At 42.1% G+C, this 24,882-nt stretch overlaps 1 protein-coding gene across 4 annotated transcripts in view; it reads left to right on the top strand.

The window, feature by feature from the left end:
* The window catches only part of vps13a (vacuolar protein sorting 13 homolog A), a 31,737-nt gene that overhangs the window by 1,393 nt on the left and 5,462 nt on the right, over window positions 1-24,882 (top strand). For 2 of the 4 annotated variants that reach the window (XM_040195120.2, XM_040195123.2), the window contains exons 5-68: window positions 118-219; window positions 444-553; window positions 768-827; window positions 976-1,035; window positions 1,292-1,372; window positions 1,808-1,865; window positions 2,515-2,642; window positions 2,826-2,932; window positions 3,049-3,220; window positions 3,700-3,762; window positions 3,880-4,012; window positions 4,138-4,232; window positions 4,771-4,913; window positions 5,123-5,324; window positions 5,418-5,532; window positions 5,849-5,985; window positions 6,100-6,232; window positions 6,412-6,529; window positions 6,668-6,812; window positions 7,831-7,942; window positions 8,106-8,260; window positions 8,389-8,545; window positions 8,688-8,767; window positions 8,877-8,936; window positions 9,084-9,282; window positions 9,382-9,498; window positions 9,617-9,720; window positions 10,040-10,207; window positions 10,822-11,129; window positions 11,283-11,430; window positions 11,656-11,827; window positions 12,040-12,164; window positions 12,259-12,428; window positions 12,635-12,891; window positions 13,166-13,350; window positions 13,468-13,611; window positions 13,727-13,945; window positions 14,158-14,301; window positions 14,487-14,588; window positions 14,692-14,844; window positions 14,921-15,179; window positions 15,409-15,569; window positions 15,689-15,792; window positions 15,938-16,250; window positions 16,801-16,937; window positions 17,189-17,483; window positions 17,903-18,007; window positions 18,189-18,335; window positions 18,679-18,810; window positions 18,989-19,122; window positions 19,674-19,742; window positions 20,835-20,967; window positions 21,141-21,198; window positions 21,496-21,667; window positions 22,128-22,281; window positions 22,401-22,547; window positions 22,645-22,726; window positions 22,824-22,893; window positions 23,171-23,285; window positions 23,406-23,519; window positions 23,709-23,854; window positions 24,033-24,114; window positions 24,188-24,301; window positions 24,554-24,629. In XM_040195120.2, the coding sequence (XP_040051054.2) occupies window positions 118-219; window positions 444-553; window positions 768-827; window positions 976-1,035; window positions 1,292-1,372; window positions 1,808-1,865; window positions 2,515-2,642; window positions 2,826-2,932; window positions 3,049-3,220; window positions 3,700-3,762; window positions 3,880-4,012; window positions 4,138-4,232; window positions 4,771-4,913; window positions 5,123-5,324; window positions 5,418-5,532; window positions 5,849-5,985; window positions 6,100-6,232; window positions 6,412-6,529; window positions 6,668-6,812; window positions 7,831-7,942; window positions 8,106-8,260; window positions 8,389-8,545; window positions 8,688-8,767; window positions 8,877-8,936; window positions 9,084-9,282; window positions 9,382-9,498; window positions 9,617-9,720; window positions 10,040-10,207; window positions 10,822-11,129; window positions 11,283-11,430; window positions 11,656-11,827; window positions 12,040-12,164; window positions 12,259-12,428; window positions 12,635-12,891; window positions 13,166-13,350; window positions 13,468-13,611; window positions 13,727-13,945; window positions 14,158-14,301; window positions 14,487-14,588; window positions 14,692-14,844; window positions 14,921-15,179; window positions 15,409-15,569; window positions 15,689-15,792; window positions 15,938-16,250; window positions 16,801-16,937; window positions 17,189-17,483; window positions 17,903-18,007; window positions 18,189-18,335; window positions 18,679-18,810; window positions 18,989-19,122; window positions 19,674-19,742; window positions 20,835-20,967; window positions 21,141-21,198; window positions 21,496-21,667; window positions 22,128-22,281; window positions 22,401-22,547; window positions 22,645-22,726; window positions 22,824-22,893; window positions 23,171-23,285; window positions 23,406-23,519; window positions 23,709-23,854; window positions 24,033-24,114; window positions 24,188-24,301; window positions 24,554-24,629 (8,760 nt within the window). The remainder of the gene's footprint in view (window positions 1-117; window positions 220-443; window positions 554-767; window positions 828-975; window positions 1,036-1,291; window positions 1,373-1,807; window positions 1,866-2,514; window positions 2,643-2,825; window positions 2,933-3,048; window positions 3,221-3,699; window positions 3,763-3,879; window positions 4,013-4,137; window positions 4,233-4,770; window positions 4,914-5,122; window positions 5,325-5,417; window positions 5,533-5,848; window positions 5,986-6,099; window positions 6,233-6,411; window positions 6,530-6,667; window positions 6,813-7,830; window positions 7,943-8,105; window positions 8,261-8,388; window positions 8,546-8,687; window positions 8,768-8,876; window positions 8,937-9,083; window positions 9,283-9,381; window positions 9,499-9,616; window positions 9,721-10,039; window positions 10,208-10,821; window positions 11,130-11,282; window positions 11,431-11,655; window positions 11,828-12,039; window positions 12,165-12,258; window positions 12,429-12,634; window positions 12,892-13,165; window positions 13,351-13,467; window positions 13,612-13,726; window positions 13,946-14,157; window positions 14,302-14,486; window positions 14,589-14,691; window positions 14,845-14,920; window positions 15,180-15,408; window positions 15,570-15,688; window positions 15,793-15,937; window positions 16,251-16,800; window positions 16,938-17,188; window positions 17,484-17,902; window positions 18,008-18,188; window positions 18,336-18,678; window positions 18,811-18,988; window positions 19,123-19,673; window positions 19,743-20,834; window positions 20,968-21,140; window positions 21,199-21,495; window positions 21,668-22,127; window positions 22,282-22,400; window positions 22,548-22,644; window positions 22,727-22,823; window positions 22,894-23,170; window positions 23,286-23,405; window positions 23,520-23,708; window positions 23,855-24,032; window positions 24,115-24,187; window positions 24,302-24,553; window positions 24,630-24,882) is intronic. The other 2 variants (XM_040195121.2, XM_078086569.1) reach the window with 1 other exon arrangement.

Genomic DNA, 24,882 nt, shown 5'->3' with positions numbered 1-24,882 from the left:
ATTAAGAAAGTCACTTCTTCATGAAAGTAAATGTCAAGACAAACACAAAACTCAAGTTTAACCCTCTTAGGGTTGTGCACACAGTATGTCATGTTGTATTGACCCCGTTCTTTCCAGGTATAAAATATGATGCTGTAAAAGAGGAAAAGCAACTACAGGAGGCTCGTCAGAGAGAGTTACAGCGGATAGAAGAGACAAAGCTGAAGGCTGCAGAGAAAGGTCAGGGTTTATCTTTGATTTTAAACGTACGTCGTAAGTATCAGTTCAACAAGTACACCTGTCATCACAGGCCATGCTGTTCTCTCTTGTGATACCACAAATCTTGTGATATCCACTTGTGTGATCACGGTTGTTCGGGTTAGTTAAGCTACATAACAAAAGGTAATTGCTTCGTGATACAGGCCCCTGGTGTCGTATGTATCATATTGGTCTGTGTTTGACAGAGGACCCCAATCTGGAAAAACAGGACACCTTTGTGGAGAAGCTCGTCACTCAGGTCATCAAAAACCTGCAGGTCAAGATCACTAACATCCACGTACGCTATGAAGACGATGTGAGTATTCTAGCTGAGTTTCCTCAGTGGTGTCTGTATGTACAGCTTTAACTCAATGTATTTCTTTTGTAAAGTAAGCAATACATAAAAACTGCAGGAACAGATATTTCTTTGCATTTTTCGATCCCCCAACAATGACACCATTCACTACGCAGAGTCCATGCACTCAACCAGGCTAGCTCTTATTTTATTTTACTTTTTTTGTTTTCAACAGGTCACTAATCCAAAATGCCCCTTGTCATTTGGAGTGTCACTTAAAAACCTCAGTCTCCAGGTAATGTTTTGCAATGTCCCTTCTGTCAGCATGCTTATGCATGAATTCACATATCAGACTTGAACAGAATTTGTATATAAGAACATTTAATGTGATCTTAATGTGATCTCAAAAACTCTATACCTCACTGCTTTTTGAATTTTTGCAGACATCAGATGAGAACTGGAATCCCAGACTGTTGGATGAGCATTCCAGGCTTTTCTTCAAGGTAACCACTCGATCCATCAGCCACACTTTTTTTTCACAACCCATCATCGTTTGTCATTACTTTTTAAATGCTTTTGGGGCAACTTAAGCCAGTTCATTCATTTTGGCGGCAGTTTTTTAAGAAACCCATTTGATTTAATTATGACCTTTGGCCTGGGGTCAAATCTCTCAAATCTTTATGGCACACTGTTAAGTCATGTTGTAATGGTAAGCATCTGCACTACTCTAAACGCTTTGTGTTTTCTTCCTTGTCTCAGTTGGTACAACTGGAAAACTTGTTTGCCTACTGGAATGTCAACTCTGTACTCTTCTCCAATCACACTGCAGATGAGGCCTTGGTAAGTCTCCCTAATAAGACTTTATTTAACGATTTAAATATTTTATTAATATTTTGCTATTTTCTGTCTTACTGCTTTATTGTGGGATTAGATTCCACCTCTTTATTGTACGCTCTCAGACCAACCCTTCAGTTTCAGTACTCACAATATAGAAAGGCCTTTACTCAATTTCTCTGAAATGATCTTGGTAGATATTGGGTATCACAAGTCATCTGCAAATGTTTCTGAGGTCAATACAGATTTCCATGACCATTCATTTCGTCCATAATAACTATTTTTCAAATAAGCCGAAAGTCTTAAATGTTTTTGAATGTGGCATTGATTGTTCACTCCTGTATGTTGTTAAAGCAATAACAAAAATAGTTCAAATATTTGAAGAGGTTTGAAGAAGAAAACGGGCAAAATGTAGATAAAATCCTTCCTTTTTTTTTGTAGCGCTGTCTCCAGAAGAGCATGAAAACCGACAACACTCTTTCTGTCAGCCATGACTTCAGTGAGTCTTTCTGTCCTCCTTATTCACATATTTGATACTTTATATGTAACTTAATGACTGTGTCTAGACTGCCTGATGGAACCCATGTTATCCGTCATTCATGGATCATTAGTTTGCATGTAGAATATGACTTGCACTTTATGTATGTATATTGTGTTTTGCTGTGACGCTGCCGGGCCCGAAAATAATGTGTGAATTAAACAGCTTGATGCACCATCAACAGCTACACACATTTAACATATTTGGTTTTGAGCCACAAGCTCACCGATTTCTTTTTAAGGGCTGACCTTGCGACACAAAACACATTTACAATTTTCAATTCCCAAAAATATAAATGTATGTTTGGCAAATACAAAGTAACATAAAGCCATGTACAGCCCCAGGGTTCATAAAAACATTATTATGCTGCCAAGATGAACTGTTTTAAAACCTTACAGCCAGACTTGGTAGTCTAGCAAGAGTAGGATAAAGGTTGGTAACCCCAACACACCATCCTGTGTTAAGCATAGATGCCCAAACACTGACTGTTTTATTTCATGGCGTTTTCATTTATAAATTGTTAGAATTTGTATAATTATTGCAAAATTGTGTTTGAAGAAAACAACCAACCGTAGCTTTAAATAATCCATTTGTTGTTGCTGTTCCGTAGTTTTTCGTCCTATCTCAGCGCGCGCTAAACTGCGGATGAATCCCAGGTCAGATGTGGACTTCTCCTCTCCCAAGGTGGACCTAATGGTCAATCTCAGCGAGGTGGCCATTGAACTCAACAGACCCCAGGTAGGTGTTGTTTCATAAACTTGTTTATTTCAAACCCTGGTTGAAAAAGGGAAAAGAAATAGAGAAGACGCATCATTTAATCAAACATTCTAAAGGAGCGAATAGCAGTTGTTCAGTGATCTTAACTGCACTCACAGCACTACTCTCTGCCAGTCAGTAATTGCCTACTTCCTGTCGTTTCAGTACATTAGCATTCTGGAGCTGCTGGGCTCAGTGGATATGATGTCTCGGAATCTGCCGTACAGGAAGTACAGACCAGAGGTTGTGCTTCACAAGAATGCACGCATTTGGTCAGTAAACACAATTGCATAAGATATTTGTTTGTTTTTTTATCAACATGTCATGTCTTTATACTTCAAATTTCAGAGTGTTGATTTCCCTCTCCTATTGTGTTCATGCCTTGCAGGTGGAAGTACGTGATCACAGGCGTCCTGGAGGTGGATGTAAAGCCCTGCCTCCACATGTGGTCGTGGAAAAGCATTCGCAGTCACCGGAGAACAGTAAAATGTTATAAGGAGCTCTACAAGACCAAAATCACCAACAAGAAACCCAGCCAGGAGCTGCTCAAGGCGCTAGAGGTGGGCATTTGTTTGCATCGTGGAGTTTTACACTGTTACAGAGCAGTTAGTTGTTGGTTATTAATTGTTACAAAGTTATAACCGTGACTCCATCTTAATACAATTACCACATGTAGCTTTCGAGCGCTTCGAAAAGTAAATGTTGCTGCCTGCCGAACGGCATCAACAGTCGTCACGGCTATGCAGCGGTTTGAGTGTGTACAATAAATTCATACCGTGGGGAAATCTGAATCTGGAGGACAGGTTTACCGCCCAGCCCGACTTTCATCGAGGCCTTATCCTAGCCATTAATTACCCACTTATCCAGTGATCTATAAAGGGATTGAATGAAGTTTTAGATGATGTACCTCTCCCTTATTCTGTAAGCGTCACCTTTTCCTTCTCTGTGATTGATAATAGACATTTAGTCATTGTTGCAGTCGTGCATAGACAAGACACCTCAAAAAACTCAAATGAACTTGTATGGCTTCTATTCTCAGGAGCCTGAGAAGACCTTGGATATTTTTAACATCACATTGGCCAGACAGCAGGCGGAGGTGGAGGTAAGCACTGTCTCACCTACTGTATTGTGGCCCTCTTCACATTCAACTGTATCTCCAGCACAGATGGGGGAAAAAAGAGTCCTTTTTAATGAACTCTTGTTTTTTTTTTTTCCCCAGGCAAGTAAGGCCGGTCTACGCATTTACCGTCCCGGGCTCAAGATGGAGGAAGAGGAGTCTCAGGGCTGGTTGGGCTGGATGTGGAGTTGGGGAGGAGAGGCTGATACAGAAACAAAAGATGTCAAGTCTGGAGGTAGGAGATAGAAAACTGCGAATGAAAGATAATGTGCACTGGAGGAGAGCTTGTGGCGTTAGCTAATGCTTTTCTTACTCTTCGTATTTCATTCTATTGTCTCCTGTACTGACTTTCCGCCTCAGTCTTCGATGAGCTGTTAACCACTGCCGAGAAGGCCAAGCTCTACACTGCTATTGGATACAGCGAGGCTACTGCCAATCCCAACCTGCCAAAGGATGTGAGAAACTACCCCTCACCACACACACTCAATCCCACTTAACGGATTACTTTACCTCCAAAAAGATGATTTGTAACTCAGTTACTCGGCCACATCACCTTGAATTTACCTTGAGAACTGGGATGAAGATGACAAAAAGAAAGGAAATTCCCTTTGACTTGAAGTAAATCACGGCTGCATTTAACAACAACAAAAAAGGTACCAAAGAAATAATTTACTGTGACGCATTCTGTTTATTAGAATCCAAAGCTCATTTATCAATTCGTAAAACTGGCTACTTTTCAAACACGTGCAGTTTGACCAAAACCTTTCTGTTTAAAACATTTCTTATTCATAATTACGTCATCGTTAATAGATTGATGTTATATGTGGGAGACAAACGGAGCTTTCAGAATTTACGCTGGGAGAGTAATTGAAAGACAGATGGTTATTTTGGAGGTGAAATATTCCTTGAAACAAGGTTTCCACAAACCAAATGCAATGCAATACTGAATCGGATACTGTGATGGTGATGTACCATGCTGACATTTCTTTATAGTTTGAAGACATGAAGGTCAACTTCCACATGGAGAGGCTGTCTATCGCCATCAAAGACAACAAAGACAAAAACGAGATCATCAGGCTGACTGTGGGGGAGCTCAAGTCCACACTCACACAGAGAGCTGGAGCACAAGCCATCAAGTTTGTCACAACTTTTTGTTTTTACAATAATGATGCCCTGATGACCAGTAGTTTGGCCTGTTTAAAAAGCAATGCTCCTAATTAACATCAAATCCCTGTTGTGGACAATATAGAGCCACCTCGTTTGAACCCAGTACCTATAGTGCATCCCATTTGTAGGATCCTGCCATGGGTGTCACTGACATTTAGCCTCTTCCTCTTTGTATCAGACTCACAGCTCAGCTTAGTCTGTTTGAAGTCACCGGCCTGGCCAGTGACCGACCCGCGCCGACCGTCCTGTCATCAAAGAAGGCCGCCACGGGAGCAGGAACGCCGCTGCTCTGCATCTTGTTTGAGACCAACCCGCTGAATGAGAGTGCTAACCAACGACTTCACGTGGAATCACAACCCTTGGAAATCATCTATGATGCTGTAAGTGGTGTCCGTCAGTGTACGAGCATGAATCAAACATGAGGGGGGGAGGGTTACACATCCGATGGACTCTTTGTTTGTACCTCTGTGTAGATAACGGTGAACAGCATGTCGGCGTTCTTCATGCCTCCTGACGACCTGCAGCTGGATGAGCTCACCAACGCGACCCTCATGAAACTGGAGCAGTTCAGAGATCGCACATCCACCGGTCAGTTGCAGATCCATTTACAACAATCGGCCGTTTATCAGGGGGCGATTACAAGCCCGGTCCGAACCCATTCTTATTTTTCCATGTGCTTACGCCTGCATTTCTGAGCCACTGATTGAGACTGATCGTTTCATGCACATTGCGTGCACAAGCATCAAAATGCATGAGAATGAATGCTAATTTTGTTCTATGACTTTTGTTAGGTAATGAAAAAATAAAATGAAGGTCTTGTGTGGTCCTGTTGATAACAAACAATATAAATGTGTCTGCTTTGGCTGCAGGTTAATACATCAATTGCTGTTTTTGTTTTTTTTAGGTTTGATGTATGTGATCGAAACACAGAAAGTCCTCGACCTGAAGGTGAACCTGATGGCGTCCTATGTCATCATTCCACAGACTGGCTTTTACAATGGCACCCAGAACATCCTTCTGTTGGACCTTGGGCATTTCAAGGTCAGAGAGCACAAACTCGACCCGTGGTATACGTAAATGAGCCTTTTGCGTCATCCAAAGGCTATACAGTTACAACGTCTTTCAACGTTCCCCTTGATTTTGTTGTCATTTCAGATGTCCAGTAAAAGCCAGGAGCATCTGCCTCAGCTGTCCGCATCTTCCAGCAACATTGAGGACATCATGTCCAGAGCGTACGACAGCTTCGACATACAACTTAGCAGCCTGCAGTTCCTTTATAGCAAACCAGGTACACACTGACCTTTTAGCTATTGCAAAACATTGTACAGTAAAACATAATTCATAGTATTTCTAAAAATACACTAGGACCTTAAAATACCTTCTTTTTTTTCATACTGTAGCTTTTAAGATGTTTGGTGTTGGTGTGTGTATGTGTATAATAAAAAAGAGTAAAATTGTGTTTGATAGATGGCAACTGGAAAATGGCCCGTAAGCAGAGACAGTCACCGCTCCACATTCTAGAGCCAGTAGATCTGAAAATGGTCTTCAGCAGGGCGATGGTCTACAAAGACTTGCGCATGGCAAAGTATGTTTGTTCTTTTTTTTCCCCCGTGCATCTTTTTCATTGAGTATCCCTGTTATAGGAACGTAAGCTGCGTGGCACACTAAAGTAAAGGTGTGGACGTGTGTCTCTTGTGTTTCAATGTTTGCATACGTGTTCCAGGTACAAGATGTCAGGCGAGCTCCCCTTGCTCTCCCTGCGTATTTCTGATGTCAAACTGCGAAATGTTCTGCAGCTGGTAGAAAGCATCCCACTGCCGGAGAGCAGGTCTGATGCACGCACCAGTGCTTCAACCTCCACTCCAAAGGTAAGACCAGCAGGGTGATTCTTATATGACCTGTTTGCATTTTGCGAGGATTATGGATATTGGCGCAATTGGCGACCTGAAATCTGTCATGAATTCGGTTATGTGTTTCTAACACATAAAAGTCACGGCTACCGGTCTCACTTATTCTAGCAAAGCAACACTATGACCGGAACAGACTTGAACACAAAGCAGGGACCTTTTACACAGCGTTTACTGGACTTAAGTGCTGGGAAACATGTCCAAAAACACGTTATGACAATCCGGGAATATTTACGCAACACCTAATGGAGCTCGGCAGTTCCTAACGTATAAAACACACGCCAAAGTACTTCTGCCCAGACATCTAAGCTGTAAGTAGATCCCATTGGATGGGTTTCCTCGAGTTACGTTTAACCCGGCATCCGCTTCCTCCTTTGTTGCGGGAATCATTTTAATCTGTTGCTGAAAATTATAGGGGAATGTCCGTCCATCTGTCCCGACAGAATGGCATCTTATCTGCTGGTTGGAGATCTTGGGAAAGTAAATTTCTTCCTGAATCTCGTAGGACAAAGAGGCCTGGCAACTAAAATTTAGAGAGTTTTTTTCTTGTCCCGTTGCTGATGAAAGGAGAGCGCTGTGATTTCAGGCCAAAGCACAGGGACCCCTGTGGTGTCTGCAGTCCCATGACACCTAAGTGCTGAGTGTCTCCAAAAAAAACCCCACAAAGGTGTGAACCAACGTCTTGCGGGTGGTTTGGTTTAAATTCCTCTCCTACCAGACTGGTCATGCATGCCAGCGTAGGCCCAACTCTTTGTTACAAGCCTCATGGTGACGCCCCTAACACCGTTTTTAGAAAATGTTTTTTCCTGCAGTTTCTTCTACAGTTTGCTGTTGTTGTTCTTAGTACAAATTAGAGAATTTCTAAATAATTCAATGGATGGATACGGTGTACTTCAATTGTAGCAGACTTTAATACATTCAGTCTGTTAATACTCTATTTACTGATATATCTCATGTGTTGGTGTTGTTTCCTCCTCAGACAAAACAGTCGTTCACCCCAAAGCTCACTCCCAGAAGTCGTCTGAAGTTGGCTGACCAGCGCTCCTCTCTTCTTTTTGAGTCATGTGAGACCATCAGCATCACCTCAATGGGTAAGACTCGCTGATCCTTCTGTTGCCGAATCCTCCTGCCTCTGCCCAGCACACAACCACAGGATGCTTACCTTTCTGTAACCTCACGCTACATACTTTGTTACACTTTGCAATGCTGCAGTATAACAGATGGCTCATTGTGCGTATTTCTGTCACCTCTCAGGGTCAGAGGAAGACTTGTTCTTCGATGCTCCGAGCTCCCCCATTGGTAATCAGACATTCTTCCCAGATAATCCTATGCCGCTGAGCTACAAAAGAAAAGTTTCAGACACTCCAAAGAACATGACGGAATTCATCATGACGTTTGAAATCAGTGAGGTACAGAGAGGTCTTGGTCACAAATATAGTCTGTGATGCAGTTTCATTTTTCTAATTGCCCTTTCATTATTTTAATATCTTTATCCCTTTTGTATGTTCTCTTCCTTAACGTCGTCTTCTTTTTTCAGTTTTCCGTTCAGTTGTGTCGTCTGTCCGGAGATCATGAGGTAACAGTGCTCCACTTGGACATCGAGGGTCTTGGCACCGAGCTGAAGCTGCGCACCTTTGATACGACATCCAACACCTACCTGCGAGAGATCTGCCTCAAGTGCCCTGAATACATGGGTCTGTTGGCTTTGTTCTTAACTCCATTTCACTAACATTTCATGATTACAAACATTCTAATTCGCTCTTCTGAACAAAAGTCAGGCGAGTGTTGACTGCAGTATTTATTGGTCATGTTTGTTTTTAATTCAACTTTGTATAGATTCGGAGAAGAAGCAGGTTCAGCTGATCACCACTCTAGACAACACAGAAGTCGACCTACTTACCCTGGAGTATATTAAAGTATGTTTGATGTCCCACACCTAACCTTTTCAGATCTGTCGGTATACTGATTTTTTTTTCTAAATAGTGATAAATTACTTTCTGAAAGAGTATTGATTGTCCTTTCTAGGCTGATAAGAATGGCCCTGAGTTCAAGTCTCAACACAAGAATACAGAGGAAGCCATTAAGGTGAGAGGTGCTTCTCTTTTATTATATCTCCTGTATTGTTTTACACAGGTAAACTATTTAATGCTGAAACATAACGCAAAGTACATATTAAAAAACAACAACATTGTATTGTAGATTAACATATTTTGACAATGCATTCCCCATCAGGTGACCTTTTCATCCCTGGATGTCCATCTCCATACGGAGGCTCTACTTAACACCATCAACTTCCTCAACAACCTCATTCCTCCATCAACTAAGAAGGAGGGAGGACATGAGGAGCTCCCCGCCATCCCCGAAGAGGACGAGGCAGAAGCAGAGAGGGAGGGAGAGAAGAAGGAGGAAGCGACTTTGTCCAGGAAAAAAAGTATAGCATCCCAAGAAACCCTTTCAGACTTTCATTCACATTGCAAGACCATCATTCGCCTGTGGTCGTCTTTAATTACCGGCCTTTTCTGTCTCATAGGCACAAAGAATTCAAAGTTTGCAAATGTGGTGAATCGGCATATCAGAGCTGATCTCCGCTCTCTCAAGGTTTTTATTCGGGGACAGAAAGCCAGGATCTCCGAGATCAGGATTGAAGGTACGGTTCTTGACATCTCATGCTCCATGAAACCGAGGAGATTTACTTTAGTCCCATCCACCTGCATTTTGTGGTTTAATTAAGAAATGATTAAAAAACAACTTTCTCAACCATCCAGGTCTGGTGTCTGAGGTTCTGATGAGGAAAAAAGAGATGGAGATTCTGGCAAACCTGAAGAACATTGTGATCCTAGACTGTGACAAAGCTGCACTTTACAAAAAGGTACAGTCAGCAAGCGGCCTTTTGATGTAGTGTGAATGTTCCCTGCTAATCTATCTTGTAGTAATGCTCTTCTTATACTTATATTATACTTTTTACTTTCACTTTAAAAGTAAAAACTTTTTTACTTTTTTATCTCTTTGCTCAATAATAGTACTACCGGTAATGTATTTGTCCATATGTATACTTTGTCTTTTCATTTGCTTTTAACTGCTTGTGTTACAGGCATTCATAAAGGAGCATACAGTATAAGTCCCACGTGTTTAGTGGATGACTAATTATTGAGATTTCTTTAATTGTCCTTGTGTCGTTTATTTCGTAGGCTGTGTCTATCGCAGATAAGGAAGTGTTTGCTTTCCGTATGGTAAACTATACAAACGCAACAGAGGGAGATGCCTATCTGGACATGTCTAAAGTGGACACTTCTGTCATGCTGACTGTGGGATGCATCCAGGTCATCTTCCTTAACAAGTTTGTCTCCTCCATACTGGTAAGAATAACGTATACCTGTCACTATTCAAGCCATTTTTATCTATGCAGAAGTGCGTTCATGTAACAGACTTAAAATGTGTTTTTCAGACAGTACAAATACTGCTATTAAGAAACTATTTTTCTGACATATTTAACAGTTATACACTTAACAATCTAACTTTTAAACAACAATCAAAACAGACGGCACAAAATGCACCCATCATCCCAGAACAGCCTTTCTCACCCTCCTACAAGGAGAATAAACTTAAGAATAAACTTAAACTTAAGTGAAACTTAACAGAACGAACCTGGTTGGCCTGGTCCCAATCAGTTGATATGAGTTGTGATGACTGTAGAATCACACATATATATTATGTATTTAACAGGATAAATATTTTATTAATATCAGTCTCAACTCGAACTGTTACATTATTGGATGATAAAGTACAGCCTCTCGTACCTTCTTGCTTTAATATAGCCTTATGACATTTGGACTCTTTGACTCACTTCAACCTAATGATGCATATACTATATGTAAATGTCTCCTTGTAACCAATTATTACTGCATTCCAACCCTAACTACTAATCATTTCTCTTCAACATTTTGTCCGTGTCCATCTTTTTTCCTCCCAGGCATTCATCAATAACTTCCAGGAGGCCAAAGAGGCCCTGACTGTGGTGACAGTCCAGGCTGCAGAAAAGGCAGCATCCGGTGTGAAGGAGCTGGCAGAGCGCAGCACTCGGATCGCGCTGAACGTCCACTTCAACGCACCTGTGATCTTCCTGCCCCAGTCCTACTCTTCCTCTAACGTCATTGTAGCTGACCTTGGTCTGCTGTCTGTCAAGAACTGCTTTGCTAAGCAGCCCTCTATAAGCGATGCAAAGATCCCGCCTGTTGTGGATAAAATTATCCTAAAATTGACTGACCTCAAGATGTACAGGTAAGCAACGTTAATTTAAATGATTACTTCCTGAAATATATATGCATTTTTTACTGAGCAGTAAAAGTAATATATGTGATATATTTCAATAACTGTAATATCATATTTTAAGGATAGCTTCTCATATTACGTGTGTGTTGTTGGTTCTTCAAGGACCACCTACGTAGGCGAACGTTTTCAGGGAGAGACCCAGCTGTTGATGCCAGTCAGCCTAGATTTGGAAATCCAAAGAAATCTTTCATTGAACTGGTACCACAGCATACCCGACATAGAGATCACTGCTCATCTTAAACCCATCAGTGTAAGTAGTGCTGCATGTCAGCAGGGGAAGGTATGACTAGTTGGCATTTCTTATAGACGGTCACATTCTCATCTGTGCATTTTCAGTATTGGACTTATAATTAACCGGCCAACAGATCAAGATATCTTATGATTTTTGGTCTTTTCTTAATATCCTATACCAAGATAAGTTAGAAGCTTATGGCGGAAATGTAAGCATTTCAAATCTTGTGTCTGTTCCAAACAGCTGATCCTCAGCCAGGACGACATGACAGTGGTCTTGAGGACTCTTAGTGAGAACCTGTCAGAGCAGTCTGACGCACTTCCACCTCCAGCTCCTCCACCCACCACTGACCGCTCCTCTGACTCTGCATCTCTCAAAGAGTCCCAGAGCTCTGCGACCACTGGACCAGCCAGCAGTAAGGCCTCATGCTAACACTTGTGAATGACCGTGTGTGGAAAGTAGTTCTATGAATAAGGCGCAAAACGAGCTAATGAAAACATTTGTGTCATTCCACATTTTTAAAGTTGACCATTTTAGCAAATATTTCAATGGAAATCTTTTAAATCATTGTAACCAAGAATTAATTCAACTTTCTAACATGGTTTGTGATGTGTGTAACTTTTGTAGGTAACACAGTAGTGATCGCTGCTGTTGTGGAGCCCCAGCAAAGCAGCAAGCTGAAGAGCAAACTCAAATTAGACTTCAAGTTTGACTCAATGACACTCGTCTTGTATAGCCCGAATGCGAATGAGGTAATGCATATATATATATATATATACATACACACACACATGTCACCGCATACACGTGTCACCAGTCTCACGCAGTGTACACGTCAACATCTAGATCCAGCCTTTGGATTCCCACAATGAGCTGTTGAAGTTGGCAGAGTTTACTCTGGGCACCATCTCCACCTCCGTCCACATGTTCTCCGACGACACCATGAAGGCTTCAGTCCGACTGGCTGTGTGCCTTCTAGATGATAAGAGGCCCCAAATAAAGATGGTCACCCCGAGGTACTTGCCTATGTGCAGAGACACTAACCACCGCTAATGCACGTTTATCAGTATATACACATTCCCTGTATTCCCTGTTTTATTTTTCTGCTCCTCTGCTGGAGATAATATTGTATCACTACTCATTCTTCACTGTCTAAGTCTTTCTTTGTGTATGTCCCTCATCCTGTTGATATCTTTAACCCTTTCCTCTTCGTCTTCTCCAGGATGATTGCAATGCGTCCCGGAGCAGAACGGAACATGATGGTGGAGGTGAAGTACCGTCAGGGCCGCGACGGCACCACCTTGGACACAGTGGTGCAGGATGTGTACCTGTGTGCCAGCATGGAGTTCCTTCTCACGGTGGTAGAAATCTTTCGCATGGCCACCCAGCAGGGTTTCGATCAAAAGCCTCAACCCAAAAGCAGTACTGCAGTGGGAGAGAAGAAGAACATTAACTCCTCCACCACATCTAAAGAGTCCAGTGAGTCAACCATAAAAAGTATATCACGTTTAAAGGAATTTTTGCTTTAGCAAAAAAACAACCATCCCAAAGTTCTCTTAATTAGACACATACGAGGAAGCCATGTGGAGCCAATTATGGCCTTTTCTCTTGTGGAGCTTGTATTTTGTTTGTGTGGTTGCATACTGGGTAACATATTGTGCCATATATCTGAAACCTCTAAACATTGTGCAGCATTTTTTTTACCCTGTTGCATACGACCTGAACTGATGTCTTCCTCTGTCGCCGCTGCCAGCTGTAGCTCCAGCTGTGGTGTCAAAGACGGAGATGAACGTGGTGGTGCGGAACCCGGAGATTGTGTTTGTGGCTGACTTGACGCGTGCCGACGCCCCGGCCCTGGTGATGACCACGCAGTGTGAACTGCTGATGAAGAGCGATGCAGAGGGATCACAGATGACAGCTGTTATCAAGGACCTCAAGGTTTATACTGTCATTGTAATGTGACATTGAAAAAGCAGATTGTCAAAATAAATAAATAAGAAACGTCTTTCATGCAAAAATATATAAGTCCTGTATTGATTGTTGCTGTTATTGTAGGTTGTGGCCTGTCCCTTCTTGAGAGAGAAAAGGAAAAAAAATGTGACCACAGTGCTGCAGCCGTGTCAGGTGTTCTTCAAGAGCACTCAGTCCCCGACGTCCCCTCAGGCCATGGAGGTCTCCATCAATGCGCTCACGTTGAAGGTATCTCTTTTTTTGAACTATTGTGTAATTATTGTGTAAGTTTGCTATTGTGTATGATTATAAATTTAGCTTTGAACAAGGAAATTGGTGTAAACCGTTATGTCTTTGTACCCAGGTATCTCCGATTATCATCAACACAGTGATGACCATCCAGTCCGCACTGACTGCATGGTCGACCCCTACAGAGACCCCCAAAGAGTTGGACTGTCCTGTTCCCATCGACCTCTGGGAGAAACGGGGCTGGAAGGACCTTAAATTTTGGTTCCTGGAAGAGGAGGGAGATGAAAACATAGATTCAGCGGCCCCACTGATACCACAGGGAGAGTCATTACAGGTATTTGGCTGCATTTTGGCTCAAGTGACCAATCAACCATAAATACTATGGTTAATTGTACGATATAAGTCAGTTAAGCGTTTGTCCAGTATTTATTCATTAGCTCTGGCCTTGTTTGTACTGCAAACCTGTGATCTTTTTTGTTGAATTTCACTTTGTACACAGAATAAATATTTGACGTATAAGCGCATTGTGTCTCGTTTCACTGGCAGGTCACCATCAAATCTGTCTGCCTCACTCTGGAGGCTGGAGTGGGACACCGTACTATCCCCATGCTTCTGGCCAAGTCCTCCTTCCATGGAGACGTCACAAACTGGTCCACACTCATTAACTTACACAGCGAGCTTAACCTTGAGGTAACACACATGAGCACTATATTATGACCTTTTTTTAATTTTTTTATTTTTATATGGTTCGGTCCTTTCAAATATGAGGAAGGCACAATACTGTTTAAGTTGATACATTTTGTATATTTGACATGTACATATTGGTGGTAATCTTTCACAATATCTGACAAATATTCCAATTGTTTAACTTTTAGGTTAACTATTACAACGAGATAATGGGAGTGTGGGAACCGCTGCTGGAGCCCTTAGAAGATGAGAAAACAGATGGTTTTAGATCATGGAGACTGGAACTGAAGGTATTGATATACATTAACAAGAAAACACACATGCTATATACATAATGTACATATTCAGAAATACATGCACACAGTCCTTAAAATGTTCCTCTCTTATAATCAGATGAAAAAGAAGCCAGTGAAGTACACAAAATCGACAGATGAAGTGGATTACTATGTCCCAGACTATAAGACGATTATCGTCATCAGCAGTAAAGACCAGCTCAACATCACTCTCACCAAGTCGGGCCTGGTCATGCTCGGTAACCTGGGCACGGTAAGAGAAGAGCTCCCAGTATTTTAACAGGAAGCCTTAGAAGAGGGCCTCATCTGCAGTGTCTGTGTTTCACCAGGCATTTGCAGAGGCTGCCAAACAGACCGCAGACTCCTTCCAGAAAGATGAAGCTCCGTTTGTAGTGAAAAACCGCCTCGGCCTGCCAGTGTCCTTCCGCCACAGCGAGATGTTTTGTCCCATCAGCGAGCAGAGCACCAACGGCACCGTGAAGATGCAGGATGGGGAAACCATTGGGATGGACTATTCCACAAAAGCAGACTCCGACCAGTTCTCAGCAATGATCTCCTTGAGTGGAAAGGACTACTACATAGAGCCTAGTAGGTTGGCCTGTTAACACAATGATAATATAAATGCACATGGTAAAGTCAATCACTAGTTCTTATCACTTGCACACATTACTTTCCAACAGTAGTTCGACATCAATCCCTGCTGCTGTATTTACTTTTGCATCAAACAATATAAAACCAATAAGAAGCCATCCAAAAAGAAATCAAAATCAAATGCTTTCAGGTAAATAACTGCCACTACTTCCTCTGCTTTCTCCAGCGCCGATGGGCCACACCTCAGCCGGTGTGATCCCCCTGATCAAAGTGGGCGGAGGGATGTACAACGTCATGCACAAAGACTCACAAGTGACTCGTTTCCTGGTCTGTCAGATTTACTCTGTGGAGGGAAGCAAGTACATCAAGATCCGCTCTCCTTTCCAGGTAATGCATTGAATATATTATACTAGTTTATTCCTTTTCAGTCAGAGGTAAAACGTAATGTATCAATTTGAAATAAAAGAAAACACACATAACATAACTCTTTCTCTCATGTCATTCAGATCATCAATCATTTCTCAATCCCATTCAAAGTTTTGGAAGGATCAACATGTCTGGGTACAGCTCTCCCTACCGAAGAGTTTTGTGTGCCTCTGGACTCCTATAGGTGAGAAGAAACAAACGGTAGTTCTTTTTAGTGTCTCGTCCAGGTCTAATCCTCTATGTGCACAAGACGGCACAGGGATGGTGTGACTAAGAGAGGCACATAGTACACCCTCCTCCAGACACCTGATCTGTGCTGCCCCCCTCAGGTCTGAGCTCAGCCTTCAGCCGATAACGGAGGATGTTGACGACGGTCAGGGTGAGCAGTTTGCGTGCTCAGAGGGCTTCAGCTATGAAGAATTTAGCAACCTGCAGCCAGAAACATGCCTGCATCAGTCCTGCCGTCGGCGTGGAGATCAGGGTGGTGTAATGATGGTCAACATGGTGCCATTAAGAGATGCCGTGACATTCAAACACACTGGAGGTGTTGGGGATAACTTTGATGTTCCCTTTGTGCTTCACCTGTGGCCTTCCATCCTGCTACGCAACCTGCTGCCGTACCCCATCTCTTACAAGCTGAAGGTATGATGTATCTGGTTATCAACACTGCAAAGGGCCGAATGGGTTTGTGTTAGTGTAAATATATCATTTTACTACTTGACTACTTCTTTCAAGTTGCTTAAGAAAATAGGTTTTCCATCACAGTGGATATTTCATGGGGTGATTGTTAATCAGGGCCTTTCTTTCCTTTTATTAGTGTTAGTTTATTGTCCATCGATCTGGGTCATGTTTTCTACTACTCGCAGTGTGAAAGCATCACTTTCTGTATTATGTATCAGATCACTGATGTTTCAGCACTAATGAATGCACCAACACAAGAACAGGGCCACACAACACAATATGGCAAAAAATAAGACCGAAATAAACCAAACGGATTCTCACCGTAAAGTAAGGGAGATTCCACTGTCTCACACAGAGACTCGAGTGGCGGTCTCCACTCTGGTAGGTCCTTGCTGCCTTCTTTTAATCGACTTACAACTATCGTCTTTACATGAATGATGATCTCGCTAAAATCTGTATACTTAAGAATCACTGTCGAACTCAATGTCTCTCTCTGCCTGCTGCTAAACAGGACAGTGGCCTCTCTGCCCCTGAGGCCACTTTGAACCCAGGCCACTCGGCCCAGCTTCACACTGCAGTCATCAACCAATCAAGACTCGACCTGCGTCTGCTGAACTACTTGGCTCAGGACTGGTCATCTGAGTACAGGTCTGGCTTCAGTTCCACTAGTTGTGGATGTTTTACTTTCTTACTTGTTGGGGTTTCTTGTTTCTTGTCTATGTATATTCACAATATACTATTCAAAGTACAGTCAGAATATCTTTGTGAAAAGGTCCTTCTGTGGATGTGAGGGCCATAGTTCAAATAGTTCACACTGCAATAGATGAATCCTGATCTCGAATCACTTGCATTCTGCTTTTGCATTTCTCATTGAGAATAACGATTATCCTGTCGTTCAGTTTTCACAGTGACAAGGAAGAGATCGCCTTCATCGTGTTCCAGTCTCAAGGAGAGAATGACGAAGACGAGTGCGACGGGACGGGGAGGATGAAGGCGGAGTTAGATATAGCAGTGCATGTCAAATATGACCTGGGGCAAACGGTGGTTGCCATCCACTCACCTTATTGGATGGTGAACAAGACCAGCAGGTTGCTGCAGTACAAGGCCGACGATATCCACCGAAAACACCCGCTGGACTACGACATGCCTCTGCTCTTCTCCTTCAAGCCTCGTTACTTCCTGAAAAACAATAAGGTGAGGGGTTCTCTTACTTGTACTGAAATACTTATTTCAATAATTGATAATGGCCCAACATTGTGGTGGGAGTGAGAGTTGAGGAATTATATTTGCATATCGCTGACATTACAATACAATTGCAAATATACATTTGTATTAACATTGGTATTAAAAAATGTCCTCCGCGTCTAAAGCGTTATTTGATTTATAACTTGATACTTGATAATTTGATTTGCTTTTCTTTTCTTTATTTCAATCAAAGCATGTATTGAAATAGCCAAATAAATAGTATTGCTATCATTAAACTAAATATGTTTTTCATGGACAACATTTTGTGCCAAAAGTGAGAAATAGAGGATCCAAAGATCTGTGTCCAAAATCTCTGTCTGTCATGTCTTGGTGTTTATGGATTGGATGCCATTCTTTTCATCCCTCAGGTCCGTCTTATGATCTCAGACAGTGAGCTCTCTGATGAGTTCTCCCTGGATACAGTTGGCAGCCATGGAGATGTCAAATGCAAAGGCCTACACAAGGATTACTTGGTAACATGTTGCTTTTTCGGCTGATAATCACAGATACAACAATTCAAACTTACTGTCACACATGCTTCCCTATGAAGGCAGATGTATGGTTTTGGAATGACTTTTGTATGTAAAGTAGGCAGGATCGTTTATGGAAAATAATCATTTTCTTTGTATGTGTGCAACATCTGTCTGATCTCAGGTGGGTGTGAAGATTGACAGGAGCAGTTTCAGTCTGACCCGCATCGTGACCTTCGTGCCGTTTTACATGCTGGTCAACCGAACCAAGCACAGTGTCTTCGTATGTGAAGTGGGGCAGGACATCTGGAAAGAGGCTGGGCCAGAACAGGTCAAAGCCAAACCCGTTTCCTTGCACAATTCTTATGAGGATAGTGCTGTTTTTAGAGATGTATCCGATATTATGGCAGCAACAAATACAACACGGGTACCCGACAGTTGGTTTTGACTCTCACTAATATCAAGCACAATTGTACGGTTTGTACTGTTTATCATTTATATATTAAGCATTTCATTTCATTTTTTAATTTAATTTCTTTTTTAATTAACAATGTCATAATTCTAAATGTAATGTCATAATTAGGAAAAATACGTCACAACCACCAATTTTCAAATACTCAATGACTTACTTTGTAATACCTTCACATAAAACACTTGTTTTTTCTCACATGTAGTCAGCTGTTCCCTTCTGGCCTGAGAATGACACCAAGCGACTAATGATCAAAGTGGGAGGTTGTGTATTGCCTCCTCGGATTATTGACTTCACACGGCCGGAAAACTGCCTACTGCTGCATCTGGACAATTCTGTAAGTAGAAACGTGAGATAAGGGTTTTCCCTCCATGTTAAGTGATTCGTTCTGAGATGGACTGTGGCATGAGATGTTGGTGCTGATAAAAGTACTCACATTGGCTTCCAGAGTTGGTAAGAATCTGTGATACTATGCACGAGTACCTAGAGCGTTTCTTGTTTTTGTTTTTCTGCAGGTGGGGGGGATCACGGTGGACGTGAACTTGTCAGAGCACTCGGCCACAATCCGATTCTTAGAGTACCACGATGGTGCTGCTCCCTTCCTCATTATCAACCACACCAAAGACCAGACTCTGCAGTTCCATCAGAGGTGAGACATGACAAGGACATTTTTTGGAAAATATATATGTCTGTTACTTGTTTACTGCTACGGGTGTGTAACTGCTTTATTTTATAACATTTCAGTACTTTTGATGTAAGTGTTGTCTGTAAATGTGCTGTCAAAGTTCTCAAAGTTTAATCTCCGTTAAGCTTTCAATGTGTCACTCCTGCTTTGAGACACTGACTCGAGTGTAAAGAAAAAAACTCTTGCCGTCAAGCAAGTTGTGCCATGACTATTCATTGCTTGCGTTTTTGGTTTTCACTTCAGGTTTTCCACGTATTTAAAACTTTTTTTTGTTCCTCAATAAAATCTCGTATTTCTACCTTTTTGTAAACATCTGGTTTAAACGGGACCAAAGAGAAAACAATTCTGTATCCACAATATTCACATTTACATTTCATTGATTTGTTTTTTTGCACATGTCTGAATGACGATTCTCTCCTCCTCTTGTTGCAGCAGCCTTAAAGAGTCATTTTTTTTAATGATAACTGAAGTATTTGTTTTTGCTGATTTATGTCTTTGTGTCGTGGGTCATGCAGCGCCCGGAGAGATTCCTCGTGGGTGGCTGACGAGCTACTCGACCTCTCCTTCTCAATGGAGGAGGACAGGTAGAAAATAAGAAAAAACTCTTCTGGCACACTCTGAACTGGGATAAATAACACCCTTCGATAGTTTAACAGACGGCTGGTGCCAAATGTGGGAGGGAGAAGAGGAAGAATTAAGTATGACATGAAAACACGTCCAAAAATCAAGAAAAACTACTCTTCTACAAGATTTGGGGCAGCAGAGAAGGCACAAACACACAAATAATGCAGCGTGTTATTGTGAATTTGTGTAACATTATTAGGCTAATATTGAAATAGCCTAAATGGGGAAACCCTCTTGAGTCCAGAGTGTGGTCAGATCAAGAGTGCAGGTAGAGATTAGTGTAATCTGCTCCTTTCCAATTACAAATAATTACTGTATCAAAGTTATCAAGGATTTTATTAATAGATGCTGTTCTACTGGAAATATACTTTTAGAAATCACAAACCTACTTAACACCACAACTACAATGAATGTTTCCATTAAGACGGACTTCCACCTTGTTTACAAATGACCTGTTTAATAATAATCTGCTGGGAAGTTACACTGATTAAGAACCATCGAGTCTGTTCAAGGAGCAGGTTAGACCTCTAAACCCATTTACTCATTCATCAGTATGTTCTTTTGATCTCCTATCAAGTGTTGGCCGGATGGGATTCTACCGGTGGACACCTCCTGCTTCCTCCAGTTGTTCTGTTGCTTTACTAGTATTCTCTAAATTCCCCATCTGTGGATTACAGCTTATTTCCTTTACTTGTGCTACTTGGTTTCTGAAAGGAGAGGACATGCATATCTAAACCTTATATCTCCTGTGGCGGGATTATGGACTTTCTCAGTGTCTGGCTGTTGTTCTGTCCTAGTCTTGTCTGTTGATGGGAATTGTTTGCCTATTCTGTCAAACGGGTACTTTGGATTGGATGGTTGTCATGGCGGTATATTCTTGGTGGCTGAGCCCTGTTTTACTGCAGTGTCGTCTTGCTTCGTCTGCTTTCTGTCATATCAAATAACTGGCATTTTGTCTCCTAATGAATTCCTTTTAGCAGTGGTGAATAATGTATAGTGGTGATGTATACGAGACGCGTGTGTGTGTCATGGTGGATTCCATTTGTGTGCAGCTCTCAGAAGGAGGCGGAGCAGGACGAGCTGCCGGCTGGCAAAGCTGTGCACTACACCTGGAACGAGCCCACCGGGTCCCGGCAGCTTTGCTGGACGTGTGGTACTTTCAGCGGAAAGCTGAAGACTGAGGAGGTGCTGCGCTGCGCCTGAGACACAATCATTTTTGTGCTTAAAGAACAATAGAAGATTTTTAATACATAGTCACAATCTAATTGTTGTCATGTCTTTGATGTGAATCTAATTATTAGATGAAACATTATGATGTTGTTGTTTTTTACAGTATGTGTGTTTGTCTCTCCCTTTAGGACCTGCGTGAGGACATGAACAATAAGGGAAAGCTGTTTGTGATCTCCTTTTTTGAAGGTATAGTTCAAGGAGCTTTACATTCAAGTTTGTTTCACACAACCTTGTTATCACTTAAAATGATCTTCACAGTATCCTGTTTAATGTCAGTGCCGTCCCACGGCGATGTTTAAATTTCAAAATATACAAAACCAATAGATATCGAGGTTGCTTTTGGACCGCAGGACTCCGGTTGAAGCTCTTGTTTTTCTTCTTGATGAGTTAAATAGTGAATCACGTCTTTTCTACCAGCATTGTACGCGTACCGTCACTACGCTGTAACCGACCGTGACTTGTGATCTGAACAACAATCCAAAGGGCTCCAGCGCGTGGTGCTGTTCACCGAGGAGCAACGCATCTACAAGATGCTCTGTGAGACCGAGAAGGCGCAGCTGGCCGAACAGGAAATCATCCTCTCGCTGCAGAACGTTGGCGTGTCTCTGGTCAACAACATCAGTGGCCAGGAGGTCTCTTTTATTGGGATCACAAGGTAGCCGACCAGCATCACACACACACACACGTGTGCACGTATTACAAAGTTCATGTTATGACCATAGCGCGCGGCAACTTTAAAACCTCTAAATGCATATTTGTTGTGGCAAAGATAGTGAATGTGAAGTTATCATAGCGCCAAAGGGACTCTCTCTCTACTCACCATCTTGCAGCTCAGTCTGAGACGTTTGGAAGAAACTGTCTGTAGTGTTTTTTTTCCCGTGCCATGGCATCAACACAGAATTACACTTGATTCTATCGTTTGCGGGGGGCCAACATTTGAATTAAAAAAGTTCTCCTTCGCTCAACGTCGGATAAATTAAAGATCCCCGTAAATCAGAAGAAAGTGGTGTGTTACCTGGTTGTTATTGTAGAATAAAACTAGCATTTGTACTTTTTTTAATCCTGCACTTCTATGTCAATTGTTGACCACTCTCGTTTCTCCCTTCTTGCTCCAGCTCTGATGTGGTGTGGGAAATAAAGCCGAAGAATAAGAGTCGTTGGAAAGCTCTGAGCTCTAAAGAAGCGGAGATGCTGGAGAACAGTTTCAACGAGTACGTCGCATCTGGAACCGTCGACCACGCCATTGTCGACCTCGATAAGAACCTTCAGGTCAGAGGCTAAATACTCCGTACTGCTGTTCTGATATGAACTGGTAACAGGCGTTTGATGACATTTAAAAGTTACACATCTACTAATTCCATTGTGTGATGTCTGTAATTGTCCTCCAGGTGTCCTTTACTCCCAACGGCATGGATATGAGGATGCTGCAGCCGTGTGATGCACCTCTCCGAAGGCACTTCCAGCCTGGGGTGAAGGTGGAGTACAGCGTGTCATCACGACAACACGCCTACCGCGTTCAGATCCACCGCATTCAGGTGAGAAGAAGTCCTTCCAGTGTAAATATGTCTTTGGTATTTATTATTGAATGCCTTCTATTTACTAGCTTTTGGTTTACATACTTTCTTCCTATAGATCCAGAATCAGCTGCCAGGATCCATCTTCCCTTATGTTTTTTACCCTGTAAAACTACCTAAGTCGATCACCATGGATGCAGGTCTGTTATACCACTTTGTATCTCACGTTGAAGTGTGTTCTGTTTTATATGTGGTCTCTCATTATGTCATACGATTCTCGACCGAACTTTCTTTCAGAACCAAAACCTCTAACTGATATCAGCATTGTCACCAGAACAGCAGGACACTCTGATATCTCTCGCATCAAGTAATTGTTTCTCTTTTGACTCTTTTCTCGCTTTGCGTCCCTCGTTTGACTTCTCTCACTTCACTGTCACTTCCTCCAGTGCTCCACCAGTTATTTTTTGTTGTAATGAGCAGTACTGCATCCGTTATCTGTTGTCCATCTGATAATCTACTATAATGCATATTTTGATGTTAATCATTAATCATACATTTGTATTTAAAAAAATGTTTTACCACATTTTTCAAAGAACTTTCACTTTACCTGCAAAGTGTTTCAAGGGAGTGTCTCTCTTCCTCAGGTACTTTAAGGTGTTGATTCAGGAGATGGACCTGAAGGTCGATCTGGGCTTCCTGTATGCCATCGTGGATCTGTTCACAGCTGAGAATGCCAGCATCATGAGCTCCGAACAGGAGGTCAGTTACTATAACATCCCCTGGGATTTGCTCGGACCCTGTTGTACTTAATATAATCCTTATCAACTTGAGCTGTCGCCCATTCTGACTTTTGTGTTTCTCTGCCTGTTTTTTTTCCAGGTGGAACTGTTTGAGAAGGACATCGAGTACATTAGGACAGAACTCAACCATGCCTCTGCTGCCGACACCTCTCCTATCAGCCTCTATGAGTACTTCCACATTTCCCCCATCAAGGTGTGAACACTCCACAGTGTGCTTTTTTTTAAGTACTGCTACATCCAGGACATGATGAACAAATTAAAAAAAATGAAAGAAAATGAATAATACAGCATCAACACCTGGACACGGCTTCAAAGCACATTTTTGTTAAACAGTTAAACACCAGAAGGGGCCGCGCTCAATCTTTTTATCTTTTATTTGCAGCTTCATCTGAGTTTCTCTCTGAGTACGGGAGGAGAGGACGGCCTGAAGGAGAAGCGAGATAAAGAACTCATTCCCGTCCAGTCCCTCAACCTGCTGCTCAAGAGCATAGGCGCCACGCTCACCGACGTGCAGGATGTTGTCTTCAAGTAAGAACGCATGTGAACAGATGCGCTTATTGTAAGTCGCTTTGGATAAAAGCGTCCGCTAAATGACGTGACATGTAATGAACGGCCATATAGACGACACACAAGTCCTGCACAGTAGCGCTCGTTTACATCTTCCCGTGAGTCCCTGCTAATTGACGGGTTGTGTCATTGGTTTCAGGCTGGCCTTCTTTGAGTTGACCTTCCAGTTTTGTACCACCCAGCAGCTCCAATGGGAGGTCATCAGACATTACTCCAAGCAGGTAACACACATGCCAACGTCCCTCAGAAACTCAAGTGACTATTATTTGTCATTTATACTTATGTGCATTCCAGGCTATTAAACAGATGTATGTGCTGGTGCTGGGCCTGGATGTACTTGGAAATCCTTTTGGTCTGATTAGAGGACTGTCTGAGGGAGTGGAGGCTTTCTTCTATGAGCCTTACCAGGTAGGAATGTAATACAAGTACTTATGAGTGCTAAAATAATGCATTAATGATGTGGCGTTTATATGATTCTTTATCTTGAGTATGCATACCTATTAAAAACCTATTGAATATTAACAGGGGGCTGTGAAGAGCCATGTCAGCATTAGTTTTATGTTAACATTTGTGTGTGTCTGCATAAAGCGCCAACAGTACAGATAGTACAGTGTGTCTTTTCGTCGTCTTCCTGTTGAACTGTTATCTGTGGTTTTCCAGGGAGCCATCCAGGGGCCCGAGGAGTTTGTTGAAGGAATGGCTATTGGGGTGAAAGCTCTTGTGGGAGGAGCTGTCGGTAAGTACAGGGCTTAAAATACTGACTATGAAAAGATGTCTGATCCCATTAGAAGAAACGTGACTAATATGTGTGTTGCATACAAATACATGCACACTATTGTTCCCTAAGTTAGTTTGAGTTTAGTTTTTATAATAGAGGAATGCTATATTCACAATAATGTTAGCAAATAAAAGACTTAAATATCATACAACTATATCTACATGGTTACAAAATAAACTAATCACTTTTTAGAAGGTGGTGTTTTGTATTC

Source organism: Gasterosteus aculeatus, chromosome 13 (genome assembly GCF_964276395.1).
Source record: "Gasterosteus aculeatus chromosome 13, fGasAcu3.hap1.1, whole genome shotgun sequence".
Taxonomy (NCBI): domain Eukaryota; kingdom Metazoa; phylum Chordata; class Actinopteri; order Perciformes; family Gasterosteidae; genus Gasterosteus; species Gasterosteus aculeatus.
The sequence above is the reverse complement of the archived record's forward strand: the minus strand, read 5'-3'. Positions and strand labels throughout refer to the sequence as shown.